General features: G+C 48.8%; 6 protein-coding genes and 1 non-coding gene; 5 read left to right on the forward strand and 2 right to left on the reverse strand.

The window, feature by feature from the left end:
• Nucleotides 1–105: 105 nt before the first annotated feature.
• FFUJ_12581 (uncharacterized protein) lies at nucleotides 106–998 on the forward strand (the record flags this gene model as incomplete). XM_023582203.1 has 2 exons in its annotated part: nucleotides 106–356; nucleotides 404–998. The coding sequence occupies 2 exons, from the start codon at nucleotides 106–108 to the stop codon at nucleotides 996–998; spliced, it is 846 nt and encodes a 281-aa protein (XP_023434768.1).
• A 631-nt stretch (nucleotides 999–1629) lies between these two features.
• On the forward strand, nucleotides 1630–2187 carry FFUJ_12582 (uncharacterized protein; the record flags this gene model as incomplete). XM_023582204.1 has 2 exons in its annotated part: nucleotides 1630–1677; nucleotides 1702–2187. 2 exons carry the CDS (start codon nucleotides 1630–1632, stop codon nucleotides 2185–2187), a joined length of 534 nt encoding a protein of 177 aa, XP_023434769.1.
• A 1072-nt stretch (nucleotides 2188–3259) lies between these two features.
• On the forward strand, nucleotides 3260–5453 carry FFUJ_12583 (uncharacterized protein; the record flags this gene model as incomplete). XM_023582206.1 has 3 exons in its annotated part: nucleotides 3260–4451; nucleotides 4500–4839; nucleotides 4898–5453. The coding sequence occupies 3 exons, from the start codon at nucleotides 3260–3262 to the stop codon at nucleotides 5451–5453; spliced, it is 2088 nt and encodes a 695-aa protein (XP_023434770.1).
• Nucleotides 5454–7778: 2325 nt separating this feature from the next.
• FFUJ_12584 (uncharacterized protein) lies at nucleotides 7779–8825 on the reverse strand (the record flags this gene model as incomplete). Its single annotated transcript, XM_023582207.1, has 1 exon — nucleotides 7779–8825. The coding sequence occupies one exon, from the start codon at nucleotides 8823–8825 to the stop codon at nucleotides 7779–7781; it is 1047 nt and encodes a 348-aa protein (XP_023434771.1).
• Nucleotides 8826–9519: 694 nt separating this feature from the next.
• On the forward strand, nucleotides 9520–11239 carry FFUJ_12585 (related to pentalenene synthase; the record flags this gene model as incomplete). XM_023582208.1 has 6 exons in its annotated part: nucleotides 9520–9731; nucleotides 9815–9960; nucleotides 10100–10424; nucleotides 10726–10815; nucleotides 10862–11113; nucleotides 11167–11239. The coding sequence occupies 6 exons, from the start codon at nucleotides 9520–9522 to the stop codon at nucleotides 11237–11239; spliced, it is 1098 nt and encodes a 365-aa protein (XP_023434772.1).
• An 809-nt stretch (nucleotides 11240–12048) lies between these two features.
• tRNA lies at nucleotides 12049–12130 on the reverse strand. The gene has a single exon. It is a non-coding gene (tRNA).
• Nucleotides 12131–13392: 1262 nt separating this feature from the next.
• On the forward strand, nucleotides 13393–15194 carry FFUJ_12586 (probable glucan 1,4-alpha-glucosidase; the record flags this gene model as incomplete). XM_023582209.1 has 2 exons in its annotated part: nucleotides 13393–13609; nucleotides 13663–15194. 2 exons carry the CDS (start codon nucleotides 13393–13395, stop codon nucleotides 15192–15194), a joined length of 1749 nt encoding a protein of 582 aa, XP_023434773.1.
• Between the last annotated feature and the right edge of the window lie 375 nt (nucleotides 15195–15569).

Consider the following 15569-nt stretch of genomic DNA (forward strand, 5'->3'; position numbering starts at 1 on the left):
TGCCAAACTTCAAGCCTCATATCCAAGGCACGAGTTTCTCCGCGTCAAGACGTATATTTTCCTACCAAGGCAAAATGTCCATCCTTAAGGATAGACTTCATCAACATGAGTTGGGCCCCCGACTCCCCAGTCGAATTACCTGATGGCCGTTTGGTCTGTGGGAATCATGGCTTGGTCGTTTGCGGAAGCTGCTGTGTCGACTACAGTTTTATGGATGACGTCCTTGGCGATGACGCGATCGAAGGGCGAGTGAGACGTCCAGAAGAATATGAAGACGATCTCGACCGCGCTGGCGCTCTAGATATTGAGAGACTGACCCCATCCGCCACATGGAAATGTCTCGAGGCAGCGGATCAGTCCTACCAACAGTTTTTGAACCGCCCCCTTCAGCAACTCCTCAAAGTCTGTTCCCGGCAGGCATTGGACGCAAAGCTCACCCACCTGTAACACAATTTATTCGAGCGGATGATCCAGAGTCCCTTCTTATCTACACCGATGGTGCATGCCTCGGCAATGGACAAGTTGAACCCAAGGGAGGACGGGCATTTGTTTTTGGACCTCAGGAACCAAATACCACTACGAGTGTAAACGAGCGTCTGGAAAACCAGGGTCCATTGGGCGATTATGCCAACCCAACCAGCAACAGAGCAGAGCTTCGAGCTATCATCGGCGCCCTTCGTTACAGGAACTGGGCTAGCGAAGGATTCACCACTCTTGTCCCGGCGACTGATTCAGAATATGTCGTCAAAGGTGCAACAGAGTGGATCCGAGCATGGCTACGAAGGGGATGGAGGAAAAGCGACGGAGCGGTTGTAAGCAATGTGGATATGTGGCAGGTATTTCTTGGAGAGGTAGAGCGCTGGCATGAGTATGCTGTCAAGATTCAGCTTTGGAAGATTCCGCGAGAGTGGAATACTGAAGCGGATCTGTTGGCGAAGGAGGGTGCACAGCTTGATGAGGAGCTTACCTATAAAGAAAGGCTGGGTAACGTCCCATGATGAGAAAGGCACAAGCTTATGGGCGAGCGGCAGAAAGCGGAACATGGTAGCATGATCTGCCGAAGAAAATGGGGTCCTGGTCACGAGGAAACATTTCTCGCCGGCTTCTAGCTTATTCGTCTAGAAGGATTATTGGCCCTACGTTTCAGGGGCAAGCCGAATGTGCAATAAGCTTTAGCTATTGTATTAAGTCGCAGTGTAAAATTAACCTTACATAACGGTATCGCTCTGCTGAAAAGCAATTCTGCTCAGCTTGACTCGCGCCACTGAATTTGAGGTCCGTGATTGCACATTAGCGCAACGCCCATTCGCCATGTAAGCTATCTGAATGGTGGCAAGCCACAGGGGGAAGATGATGCGGAATTGCTTGCTCCAAGATCACAGGCCTGTCAAATTCGGTTCCGCGACTCTACTGCCCACTCCAGTCAAGCATCCCTATTAGAGTCGACGCAGATGCATTTGGTGGAAATGAGACTTTTCTCTGGGGAACACGATGAGACCATCAAGAGATAAATAAAGACCGAGACTTTCCATTACGTAGTCAGGCTCGTTCTTTTTCGACCTTCAACTTCACTCTTTTCTTGTCTTCTTCAGTCACTCATTTAGTTGCTCAAAATCACTGGTCTTCACCATGGTCGCCACCCGTTTCCTCATGCTTTCTACGGCCGCTGCCGTTGCTGTAGCTGGACCTTGAAAGCCCCAGAGTTCTTCAGTCGTTTTCTCCGAAACAACCCTTACCACCGCGCTCCTCGAGACGACTTCCACCGCAGTACCCAATGAGACCTCGACTTCCGAGCCAACAAGCACAATTGTTGAATCATCGGTAACCTCTGCGGCCGAAACGACAGAGACCACTGCCGTGACAACTTTCACATCGGCTGATACAACCACTGAGGCAGCCACCACGACTACAGAGGCTGCGGCACCTCACCAGGATATCACTTGTCCTGCTGCACACGGCCAGTGCGTTGGCGATTTCAAGATTGAATGCGGTTACATCATGACTGGCGGTTTCAGTGTCGAAACGGGTTTCACATCGACTCTGGACGACTGTGCTGCTGCGTGTAACGGCGACTCCGGTTGTGCTGGCTTTTCTCATAATGGCGTCAGTTGCTACTTGGTCTCGTCTCTGTATTCGACTGCACCCGCAGACTGGGTGACGGGTAAGAAGTCGGGTTGTGCTCAGTAGATGGAAGGGTGCAATCGATCAGTCGTGCCGTCGCAAAATCGCATTACCAAGGTGTCACCAAGGGAATTGAATAATGGATCCTCATCATTACCTTTCATGTATATAGTCTTGCAAACTCCTATAACCATAACCACTACATTATTATGGTCAGTTCTTAGACCGTTTCTCTGTATTCAACCTCGATCATAATGTTGGGACAGTTCGTTCCCAGCCATATCATCCAACGAGACTCGTAGTAAGCGCAGGGATGTTGTGAAACCAAGTTCGCAGCCCCATTGGAGATGGCCTGGTTCTGGAAAAGAGGATCTAAAGAAATAAGAAGGACTGCTGGCGCAGGAGCTCAATACCTCTATCAAGCGGTGTAATGTGAGTAGTCATAGCAATAGCTGTGCATTAATCTTCTGGAGGCCCCTTATTTTTGAATGATTCCGTGGGCTTGTCATTGTGATGCAAGGACAGGCTTGTCTGAGAGATCCTTACCGCCATTTTCGAAATGCGATAGCAGCATAGGCAATCTTTTGTTGAGACTTCCACTGTAAAGCCATTTTGCTACGAAACTTGAACAGAGGTCTGCTCTCGAGGTTGAACCATCATTAACAGCTGACGTTTGAGTTGGCATATCTCATTGGTGTTTACTGCTTGTTGGCAAAGCTTAGGTAGTAAGATGTCTAGGCCATCTGCAGCCTTTGTATAGATAAGGCTTGATGAGTTGACCAATAGTCTATGTATGGTGCGTTCTACTTTTATCTTCAAGTGCCTAAGGAATATGCCTAACAAAAAAGACCAATTACATTTCCGGGGTCGGGGTGAATGAGGCGTCTCTAAACATTCTTGATTGGCTCCGTTCTGTAAGGCAACCGGTTCGCTGACTGCCTCACCTCGCACCCCAAAACCAACCCCGCTGCACCCCAAAAGGCACCTCAAACTCATTAACCTCGATCTCACCCCCAACATCCAGTCTTTCAAAAGAGTCGATCTTGCCTTAGCGAACTAGCCTTACAGCACGAGCCTTTCTTATCTCGTCACTTTTTTTCGTTTACGATACTTCTGGCAGAGCTACCCACCATCCCCCATGGCCAATCCTCAGCTTGGCCATCATCAAGATAACGAAGAGGAGCTAGAATGTCTACGCCAAAGTCAGTCACAGAGAGCACAGCCACTCTCAAGGCGCTACCTCTGGTCTGAGACAGACAAAGTAGAGACCAGTGACTCGAGAGTTGCTGCGCCCGTGGCTGACTCGGACAATCATCGAAAAATACAGCACAGGCCTCGCAAAGCATACGTGAGAGACGACATGAGCATCTGTAGGTTGCCAGAGCAGGCAGTGAACTCAAAGTATGATATTCCTCCCAGGCATTGCCGAGAAAGATCTCCTGCGCCGGTACCACCAAGCAAATGTGCCAACGATAGTCCATCAATGGCCCCAAAGCCCCTTGCAAAAGACACAGCCGAAAGCGATTCCCTTCCAAACCCACCCTCTGGGAGCGAGTCAACGATGATGCAGCAACCAGAGACTCGACCTATCAGCCAGGAGCAGCTCGTCGCTGAGGTCAAAGGTATTTATGCCGGCCTTGTTATGGTCGAAACAAAATGTATCGAAGTCGAAAAGGCTGCATCTGCCATCTCAGACTTTGAGCGCGCATGGGAGCAGGCGTTCTTTGAGCTTCACAGTATTCGATATGCCGAGTCATTGGATGATTTCATCGATTATTTGAACACCTCTTCTGTCGAGACATCACAGTATCACGACCTTGAAGCGCTCCTTTCCGAAGTGTCTTTACGCTCACGGAGTTTCTGCCGCCTTAACAGTCGATTGCTGCCACTTTTGCAAGCTAGAAAGGGTACGCCTTCAAGTGTACGGTTTGTCGAGTTTATGACGTTAACTAAAGCTCTCTCCGACATACTCAGCAAATACAGTTCGCTGCTAGATTTCACAGACACAATTCTTTCAGGGCTGTTTGATTTGATTACGTCGATTATCAGAAGGTTGAATTTGAGATTCAGATCCGCCTATGAGGAACTGTATTGCAGGAACCGCCCAACTCAGATAATATTTGAGTTTCCCAATAATATGCGGCACGTCTGTACGACGATGCCCTGGACTATTTTGCCTGCATTGCTGGTACTATGGGGTGTTTGCTGGATGTTCATCATCGGTCCTGGTGATCTTGAGCCCGAGAAGTTCAAAGCTCCTGCCCCGACGTTCTCGCCAGCTCCAGCTGCCTATGACTTCCTTGAGAATTCTGGCGCAGCTTACTACGAACGTAAGATACCTTGAGATTGCTTCACTAGACACTTCTAACGATTAGCAGTTGGCCTACCGAGCGTTCTTATGCCTGAACCTAGTAGTACAGGCTTTGATCAGCACCCTACTATCGACAGCCTCCTATTCACTGATGATGGCGCCGGCATTGATCCGATTTACTTAGTCCAACATGCTCCTCAAGATCCAGAATTCTGGTCGTTCGACGTCTTACCGAGGAACAGTGCAGGCATCGTGGAAACGTCCGCGAAGGAAGACCTCACTAGAGAGCTACCAGCTGCTGTCACCCCAGATCCAATACTACAGACCTACGGAGACGCGAACCGCCAAGATCCATTCAACCAAATGGTTAATATTGCATTGGTTGGTCAGGTTGTTCAAAATACTAGGTACGTAACGAAAGACCTACGTAGCGTCACATCAAGTAATAAACTCAAATACAAGCAGTGACCAGAAGAGCATATCTTACTTTGCATGCCCGAAATGCCAGCAGAGATTTGCAAATTCCTTTACCCTCAACCGACATCAGACAGAAGCGCACAAGGATGCAGCATCCAGCCCTGAAGAGTCGTTTCCATGCCCGAACAGAGGCTGCAAGAGGTCCGCAAAAGGGTCTCCCTTCAAACGTCTTTACAACCTGAATAGACATCTTCAAGTTTGTAAACACAATCCAAATGTTGTAACTTCATCGGCCGAGTCGGACGTGACGGAAGAACGACCATTGTCTCATTCAATTTCAACACCAGCCTTACCTGATGAGCTACAGCCAGCGGAACCACCATCAGAGGGTTCATCAGGGGACAGCAGCGTCAGGAAAAGATCGAGGCCAGAAAAGGATAATGACTGGAGTGAGGATTCATTGCTGAGAGAAATGAAAAAGAAGTTTAAGCGAATGGCTCAAGAGGTCAAAGAGAAGGAAGATGCATATCTGCAGGCTCGGGAGGGGTTGGAGTCTATCCAAAAGACCATCCAAGTCATGGAGGACTCGCTCCGAAAGTCCTAGTCGGCGTTTGACTCATCGCTCCGAGAAGGTCAGGCTTGATCATCGATAGGATGGAAGATCAGATCAGATGGATTGTTTTGGTAAAGGATATCTACATCCGTAACACTCACTATACTAGACTAGGTAACATCTTACGCATATCTAAACGCTGAATATTCCCTCATTCGACATTCGACATGTCAGGCGATGGATCGACATGCCGGTCTTGCATCTTGAACGTGGGATTGCCGCTATCTATATCTTAATTGACCCCTGTCTGACAGAGAACGTCAGAGGAGCCTCCACTAGATCCCAACCATCTAGGACTAATCTGAGTCTCAAATATTTTGTCGACTGCTAGGCTAAGAAAATTCGTGGATCCCGCTTATCCACATGGCAGGCGAGGATTGCAGAAATGTGATATATCATTGCGGTCCAGTGGCCAAAATGAGCTTGCCTCGGCGTTACGACTGTGTACGTCAACGCTACTGCAACAGATAACTTGGCAGCCAAATGCCGAATTTCTGATCATGCAAGTTCGGCACGAAGCAAGGTGAACCCAACAAAGTTTGTGTAAGTATGCATGCAGTTCCAGCGAGAGTTGTAACGTTAAGAACCAACAACAAACAACCAACATACATACGAGACACATGCTTTACGGAGCAGCACCGAGTTAATATAAAACTAAACGGCACGTGCGGGAGCGGACCGGAGGCTATCCGGAGCTAGACAACAAATTGCAGAAGAGCCACTAGCACTTCTAAAGTATTCGTAATGCTCATGTCGCAGGCCGCGCCAAACCGCAAAAGGACAGTCTACAAGGTTACTGCCTGGATTTTCAGGGCACACTAGACAAGACCATGTTACTCTACAGCGGCGATGGGGATGGGGTTTGTGTTCCATCGTTGATGAGTGATTTTATTTAGTTAGACGAGGGCGTACGATTGAGCCTATGCTTGATTGCTGCAACGCGTGCTGATACCCACTTGTTCCCAGCAAGAGGGTCCTGGAGTGCCTGTTGATACTCCGTACATTGCGGGCATGTCTTGCGGGCTGCCTTTGACAGGTGCTTTAGTGGTGCAACATTAGATATGCCAATGTTGTCCGTGTCTGCATCGCTTGGCATACTAATCTATAGAATGAGATTGGGTTAATTAATCGTACTGAATACGTTTAAATATGAAAATGGATTTTGCATCAATTCGCAAAGATCGCAGAATTGCCCCCTCGTTATCATTTCCTCATACCACTATCATTTAGCTCGGCACTAGACAACAGCCACCAGAGAATGGTCATGCTATTTTCAGAGCCGTTTGCACTAGAGCAAATTTGCCCCAGTCATAACCCCTGTCCCTGACTAGTATGGTAACGGTCTTTCCAAAGACTTGGAGAGACGGAATTGAATGGCAGTAGAGAGACGTGTCGGACTCTGATTTGGCTCAATGTGCTTGTAATCGTCTGTTGATCAGTAAACCATCACACAAGACACTAATTGCCACTTTATCGTCATGTCATACCGATCCGAGTCAGTATCAGATGTTAAACCAATGCTAGCGAAGCTATATCATTCTGGCAAGGTCAAGGGTCCCTCACTAAGCCTCACCCGCCAGCCCGCAGCTAGAAACAATTTCGTGCCGCTGAAGAAAGCCGTTCGTTGCTCTAGGGATTGTGGGCTAGTCTCAGGGCCAGCCACCTGATGCAATCAGTGAAGGGTATCCGGAATGATGGTGGTGGTTTGCGTAACTCTCACCAGGTCTTTGCATGGTTGAGCCCTTTTTGATTCGGTATCCTGGCCTCATTTGTTCTAGTGGCCGTTGTTACCTTTCTCCAGTGTTTTGCGCTGATCAGGAAGGCTTGGGAATGCGACCCTGTTTCTGGAATCGTGGTAGCATTGCGCTTGGCGGTACCGAGGTTCTGGCTCTCGTGACAGGCGGTGTTGTAACCTTCAGAGTGTCATCAGAAAAGAAGGTGTAGCAGGCGTAGCAGGCGTAGCGCATGGAATCAACATTGAGTTTAATTAAAACGCTTCATACAGGTTTCGACGATGCTTCAGAAAAGGTTCTTCGATCGGGAGCTAGAATCAGTGTCATGAAGCCGCATGGCCCTTCTCAAGCCATATCGTTTCATGCGTCCGCTCGATAGTGGTGATCAACCAACCCCAACTGACTTGGATCTAGTCCCGCGTTATCACCGAGGCTCCATTCTGAATGCCACTTGTTGATTCTAGAAACGAATTGGTATTTTATTGAAACATAAGAAACGTGAACTAAGTCCGTAAGTGCTAGAAATCAAGCGGTATCAAAGCTGCTGAAACATGGATATCCCTTCTACGCCGTGACCTTTTGTTCATGGTATCGACCTCGTGTTTGAGTCCTGTTGGCTTATCGAGTCTGCGCTCGTGACACTTCCTGTGACAGAGGTGCTATTGAGTGACTCCATCTTTGCCATCTTCTTCCTCTTTTCAAACTCATCCAGCAATGCATGGATCGTGCCCAATGGAAACTCGTGTATCATGGGCCTTGTAGATGCGGGGCAGACGTTTGACTCGTGATCCTTGAACTCCTCCATGGCAAGATTGAGTCGTAGTAATTGCTTCCACGAAACGATCGCATCACCAATTAAAAAGGTCGGCACCCTGGCCATGGCCATCTCTTCGAGGATCCAGCGCCGGTGGAAGAAGTTCCTGTTGAGAAAGTCTGCAGTTCCAATGGCAGCGTCGCTTTGGGGGTCGAATAAGTGGATAATGGGAATTGCCCACTCGTGATGGGGTGAGTAGTTCTCGGGGTGTTCCTCTTTGTCGCCGGGTTCCTGCCACGTCTCGGGCATCGCATTGTCAAATGCTTGGATGAGCTGGATACCAAGATCTGTCTGCGGTATCTTGAGTCCCACCCAGCCCACTACCATCTGCGCGCGCTGGTACACGTGGTACATGATGACTCTGCTCTTGGAATTCTCCCTCGAGTCCATCGAGTTGACGCAGATGCAGTCGATCCATACCCGCAGCTTTGGCCTGTTGTCCATCTCTCTCCCACCCAAATGCCTGAGAAGGCTCCTCAGCCAATTCGGTGATTTTTTCTCCCTGCCCAGGCTCTCGCTCGATTTGCTCACGGCGGGGTAGAATACGGCTCGGACATGTTTGAGGGCGAGGGCGATGTGGACGGGGACGGGAATGGGACTTCGGTCGAGAATGATTCTGTCTTGGTCTGCGGGGTCGCCGAGCAGTGAGGAGATGGCGATGAATTCGACATCTCGGCTTAAAGGGAGAGTGACGAGGCGACAGACGACTTGATCGTTGACTGTGTTTGCAGGTTCAATCTCCAGGAAACGGACCTCGTCTTTGGAGGTGCTCAATCTGGAGTAATTGATCCTTGGACGTCGTAATTCGGATGCCATTTTCGTATGGTGGTGCACCAATAGGTAGCTACGCCGTGTTGCAATGCAATGGGCAGTCAATTAATGCGAACCTCCGTGGCGGGCTGTTGGTTTGTCCGTCTGTCTGTTGGTTGTTGGTTCGTTCGCGTATCTTATGCACGTCGATGTGTCAGGAAGGTGATGGCAGTCCACTCTCGGCACTGCTTGTCAGCAATATGTAAGGATAAACCCAAGAAGATGGTTCAGAGCAGGCAATTCTTTTTTTCCTCCTCCTCCCCCTGGCCAAGCTCCCACTTTTATTACATCCCCGCCCCCCCCTCTCCACTAACTTGGTCTAGACTGCCCCTAGGAACCATCCCCGGCACGCAGACGGAACCGTCCACGGAGACCATCTCTAGCGTCGTGCCCGTACTGTCCTGCACTGGCTGCACACTCCCTCTGCAATCAAAACCGGACCAGCAGACCAGATACAAACAAGAATCAGGCCTACATACTAGTAAGGTGCTCTAGCTAATGAGTATCAGCCAACAGCCAACATGCAGGTCAGTGGTGGAGTTGCAAAGTCCCTTAAACCCCGTATCTTCCGCTCCCGCTCGCTCTCAAAAAGTAGCCAGTCCCCTACATCGTTCCTGTCGGCGAACAGCTCGTTTGCTAATTAATACCCCAAAGTCCAAGTCTTTACCTTGCGGCCTAAACGAAAATCCTCATACACACAATGGTACCCAGCCTAATCACACCGCCTCCAAGCCGCTCTGGAGAAGCCACACCACAAAAAGATGCCTGTCTGAACCCGGTCAACATTGCCGAACCCGAGGGTCACTGGATTAAGCTTCCAGAAGCACTGTTTTCATCGATTATGGCAGTGGAACCAGAAGTCAATCCCTTGTACAGGACATCGAAAGCTTTATCAGACGAATGGCTGAAAACGTAAGTCCACTTGGGACAAGAGTCCAACGCCGTCCATCTAGGTAATGTTTGAGACATTGCTCGCTAACAGCCCTATTATACAGCGCATTGCGCATGAACGATAAGACAGCGGTCATCTGGAGTCGGCTTGATATTGCCTATATGAGCGCAATATGCGCCCCGCATGCTGATCTCGAAACACTTAAGTTGATGAATGACTGGAATGGATGGGTCTTTGCATTCGATGACCGTAAGTCAAGCAAACAAAACCCGAGACTCCAATATTCTAGAACGGCCCGCGCCGCCTTTGCAGACTTACATACATACAATTCCACGGCTGGGGAAAAAAAAACGGAAAAAAAAGTTGGCTTCCGCTAACAGGACAATAGCCTTTGACGAGGGAACATTTGCCAATGACCCCATCAAAGCAGCTGAAGAAGTCATCTACACACTCGCGACCCTCGATAATATCCATCCCGTAGTATCGCCCGACGAGAACCCATTGCGACATACCCTCCAATCCTGCTGGATGCGTTTCAGAGAGCGATCGAGCCCAAGTCTACAGTACAGATGGAAGAAGCACCTTACCATGTACTGTGTCGGAGTGCTGCAGCAGGTTGGCGTCCAGCATAGGGCGACACGGCCTACAATCGAAGAGTACATGGACATGCGCGCTGGTTGCGTAGGAGCTTACCCCTGCATTGGGCTCATGGAGTAAGTACCGTGCCCTACCATCTTGTTGATTGCGATCCGCGGTTTCAGTTGCTGCACTGTAAATGTCATTGTAAAAAGAAAAAAACCAAGACCGAAGACCACAAGCGCGGTTGGAAAAGTCTTCTAAGTTTTTTGGCGGTTTCACCTTCGCCTAAGGCTATCCCTGTTCTGGCCAAGCTGCAAGCCATCATTCCACGGTAGTTCGACTCGATTGGCGCCCAATTGGCCACTGAGCAGAAAAGTTCCAAGCCTGAGATTTGACCAATCATAGCGACAGAACATCACTAACTGGGCCATTCAGGTTTGCCGAAGGCATTGATATCCCCCAAAACGTCATGGACCATCCCTCAATGCAGGCGATATCACGAATCACCTGCGATTTAGTCACATTGTAAGACCTTCCAGAAGCCTTCCATTCTCCCCGCTGACAACGGCAGACAAAACGACTTGTGCTCGTACCGAAAAGATTTGATCCAGGGTGAAGAGAGTAACATCATCTTCATCCTGAAGGATCAGGGCATGACTGATCAGCAAGCCGTTGACCAGATTGGGGAGATGCTCTATGACTGCTACCGAAGATGGCACATGGCCTTGGCGAATCTGCCGTTCTGGGGTGAGGGCATTGACAGGGATGTCATAAAGTTTGTCACTGGATGCCGAAATATCGCTCTCGGTAACCTTCACTGGAGGTACGTGCAGCCGCCATTTTCACTTCACTTTGATATGCTGACGAGAGCTACAGTCTATACACATTCAGATATCTTGGCAACGATGGTCCAGAAGTCAAGAGGACTCGCATGATGAAGCTCCCTTAGGCGAAGAATTATTGGGGATGAGAAGCGAGAAGCGAGAAGCGAATTGCGTGGAATGATGTCGTGAACTGACCCTTCAGGCGAGAACAAGGGGGTTTTCGCTTCTAGAAGGAAAGGGTCAAACCCACTTTAGATACCCGTATACGAGAAATTGACTTCTGTTTCAGTTGGTTCAACTTTCATTGCAGTAATTGTGGCTTTCGTGCATGCAGTTTGAAAACCGGTTTGCGGGTGTTGGCTCTTGGCTGTTGGTTGTTGGTAAGACGGGTTGGATGAGGAATGCTGATTATCTCCGAATTCCTGTGAACTTGAAGACATCCTCATATCTTGAGATGTCTTGGTTGTTGGCTCTCAATGCTCAGATCGTCAATTCAAATGATAGACAATGTTGTAGATCGTACATTGCCGTGCGGATGAGACAAGCTTTGAAGTCGCATCTAGAAGTAATGCTGATCCAAACAGCCAACTCCGACTACCTGCACAAAGCGGCACCAATTCGTGTCAAACAAACAAATTCACCTCTTGTTGGAATCAGTCCTGTTCATATTTGTGGACATACAGTAAGCAAGGGGAGGGAGTATGAGGGTCTTGGCGAAATGGGTTCATCAACTGAGTGATCCAGTAGCTGTTATCTATACAGGCTTTTCCAACCAAGAGTTATGTATCCTCCACAGCCTCATCCGCAATCAACAAATGATAATTCAACCGCGGGTCAAGTCTACAGAACTAATTCAAAAGAATATGTGACCAAAAATTATGAACATGGCACTAAATCCATGCCAAGCAAGACATTGCAAAAAGGATACCCAAACGACGCAGGCCTGATTCGAACAGACGCCTCCGAGGAGAATAGATTTCTAGTCTATCGCATTAGACCACTCTGCCACTGCGCCTTACGTAATGGATATGAGGGTGCTCTGAGCATGGGACTCATACTCTTGCAGACATTGCAAAATGAAAGGCGGTTGCCATTATTCTCGTTTGTTTTGGCAATGCTCAACAAGCCTTGTTATGAGATAGATATGTATCTATCAGAGTGCTGTTGGTATGGGTACAGGCAGATCAATGTAACTGTTAAACCCATACTTCAAAAAAGCAAGTTGATATCCTCCTCTTAGATATAGACACCAACCAAGAAAAGTGACAAAACATCGACTAATAAATCAAACTGAGCAGGATATCCATACCCTGTTTTTGTTAGCTAACTTGTTGGCTGGAGACGCTGGCCCTTGCTACTGCACTGGCTTTCGTTTTGATATTAGGATACCCTATATCACTCACAGGACTACTTAAAACTAAAATATTTTACTCAAGGTATTGATAACATGGCGAACGTAGACAGTCCATTGTTCATTCAGAAATTAACATCTTATAAGAGCTTGTATTTATATGTCTCATTCTACGTAGTTCAAATGTCTTTTACCGGTTCTCATTGTCGACGTGGGCCTTGTGCCAGCCAATAGTCGTTGGCATTTTATCAAATCTGTCTCATAAATGAAATCATTATGTCACCACCAGTCAAAATAGTCAGGAGCCAAAAGCGAGAGACAAACGTCGCGGCTATAGACGCTCATCTCATCCCAACACTCAGGCTGCCGCGGTTGTTACCCAAAAGAGTCTAGCCAACCAATGGTTAAGCTTTCGGCTCATCGAAGTCATAGCCGAGAGCCATGTGATATCGTCAGATTCAACGGCCGCCGGAGAAAACGCTCAAACCAATCCAGTTCACTTCATAAAACAGGTGAAACGGCCCGATACTTATGAATAGCACATTACCGTGCCGCACTCACGATTTCATCAGTATCATCTGGTGCGTCAAAAGGACCGATGTGACCTGATGAGCTAAGCCCAGGGGAGCATCTCGAGTGCGGGGATGATGGGATGATCAGCGAACCTACCCCAGAAACGTCATGAGGCTAAATCGGGGTTTCTGGGGTTGACGTCGCTATTGGTTATGGAGGCTCGAGATTCTCGGCGTAATTAATTCGATAGTGCAGTCGGAAATATGCAAGACGTAACGGTTTCGTGATGGGGAATAATTCCGCGTCTTTGGAGTTGAATATATAAGTGAGATTATTCTGCTAGTAATTTGCATCAACAGTCCTCTTTGCCTTTTCGTTCTTCACTTCCATTCTTTCTTCCGGCACTTACGGAGAATGTTTACTCAGATCTTGTATGGACTCACGGCCTTGTCGGCCCTCCAAGGCCAGGCCACTGCATCGCCCGGCGGTTCCAGCCTTGATCGCTTCATTGCAAAAGAGGCCGACATCTCCATCAAGGGCGTCCTTGCCAATATTGGTGCCGATGGCAAGCGAGCTCAGGGCGCTGCACCTGGTGCTGTTGTAGCAAGCCCATCGAGAGCAGACCCAGACTGTAAGTCACTATTCAGGATACTATCGAAAGTTGATGACTGAGATGTTCTCCAGACTGGTACACATGGACCCGGGACTCCGCCTTGACATACAAAGTCCTTGTCGAGCGCTTCATTCATGGAGACAAGTCGCTCCAGCGCAAGATCGACGACTATGTCTCTGCCCAAGCCAAGCTCCAGGGCGTCACCAACCCATCTGGTGGTCCCGAGACAGGCGGCCTTGGGGAGCCCAAGTTCCACGTCAATCTCACAGCTTTCACAGGATCTTGGGGTCGCCCTCAACGTGATGGCCCTCCTCTGAGAGCTACTGCATTGACTCTGTACGCCAACTGGCTTGTTTCTCATGGCGACCGCTCCAAGGCTGTCGATAAGGTCTGGCCCGTCATTGAGAAGGATCTTGCATACACTGTCAAGTTCTGGAACAGAACCGGTTATGATCTTTGGGAGGAGGTCAATGGATCTTCATTCTTCACCCTCTCTGCTTCGCATCGTGCTCTCATCGAGGGAGCTGCTCTTGCTAAGAAGCTTGGCAAATCTTGCTCCGACTGCACAGCTAACGCTCCTCGTGTTCTCTGCTTTATGCAGAGCTTCTGGACTGGCAGTTACATTGACTCCAACATCAACGTCAACGATGGCCGCAAGGGCCTTGATGCCAACTCTATTCTGTCCTCGATTCACACCTTTGATCCTTCTTCGAAGTGCACAGACTCAACCTTCCAGCCTTGTTCATCAAGGGCTCTTGCGAACCACAAGGCGGTCGTGGACTCTTTCCGCTCCATCTACGGTGTCAACAAGAACAGAGGTAAAGGTAAAGCTGCTGCTGTCGGTCGATACAGCGAGGATGTGTACTACGACGGCAACCCCTGGTACTTGGCCACTCTTGCCGCTGCCGAGCAACTGTACGCTGCTGTCTACCAATGGAACAAGATCGGCTCCATCACTGTTGACAGTGTGTCGCTCCCCTTTTTCAGTGACCTTGTACCAAAGGTCTCCAAGGGTACCTACCGCAAGAACAGCAAGACATACAAGGCTATTGTCAAGGCTGTGACTTCGTATGCTGATGGCTTCGTGGCTGTTGTGCAGACCTACACTCCCAAGGATGGCTCGCTTGCGGAGCAGTTCGATAAGTCTACTGGAACTCCCAAATCCGCTGTTCACCTCACCTGGTCCTACGCTTCTTTTGTCGGAGCCGCTGAGCGTCGCACTGGTGTAGTTCCTCCAGCTTGGGGCGAGAGCAGCGCCAATAAGGTACCCGCTGTTTGCGAAGCAGCTCCAGCCTGCGACACCACCATCACATTCAGTGTCAAGAATGTTGAGGTAACGTCTGACCAAAAGGTTTACATTGTCGGCGGGATCACCCAACTTTCCAACTGGGCTCCTGCTGACGGCATTGCACTTGAGGAATCCACGAGCACCAAGGGTTTATGGACTGTGAAAGTGAAGATTCCCTCTGACACAAGCTTTGAGTATAAGTATATCAAGAAGACGAGTGATGGAGCTGTTACATGGGAGAGTGACCCTAACAACAGTGCCGCGACGGGTAGCAAATGTGGAAGCAGCAGCACCATCAACGATGAGTGGAGGTAGAGGTTGATTTGATCGGAGTTCCTGTTAGCTTATGTTTGTGTTTTGATAGATAAAAGCAACTCGATAATTATATAAGAGCCAAAACAATACTCTGGGTTGCTATTCGAATATTGATATGCCACGATTATTCTGTTATAACTGGTCTTCTTTTCTCCCTGACACTAACGTAAAATGCCACTATGATGTTTGAATCTGTTGAGGGAGACTGCATAGCATCGGTGTATTGTGTGGCGAAAAGCTCAAGCAGTCGCTGGACGATTCAATCAATACTACGGCAGCTCGGCACTTTGACTTTGTGACCTACCCCTTTGTAGACGATAATAGATAGTGAAAAGTGGGCTAAACCCGCTTGCCCCATTGCGAGACCCAGTCGTT

Source organism: Fusarium fujikuroi, chromosome FFUJ_chr08, assembly GCF_900079805.1.
Source record: "Fusarium fujikuroi IMI 58289 draft genome, chromosome FFUJ_chr08".
NCBI lineage: Eukaryota > Fungi > Ascomycota > Sordariomycetes > Hypocreales > Nectriaceae > Fusarium > Fusarium fujikuroi.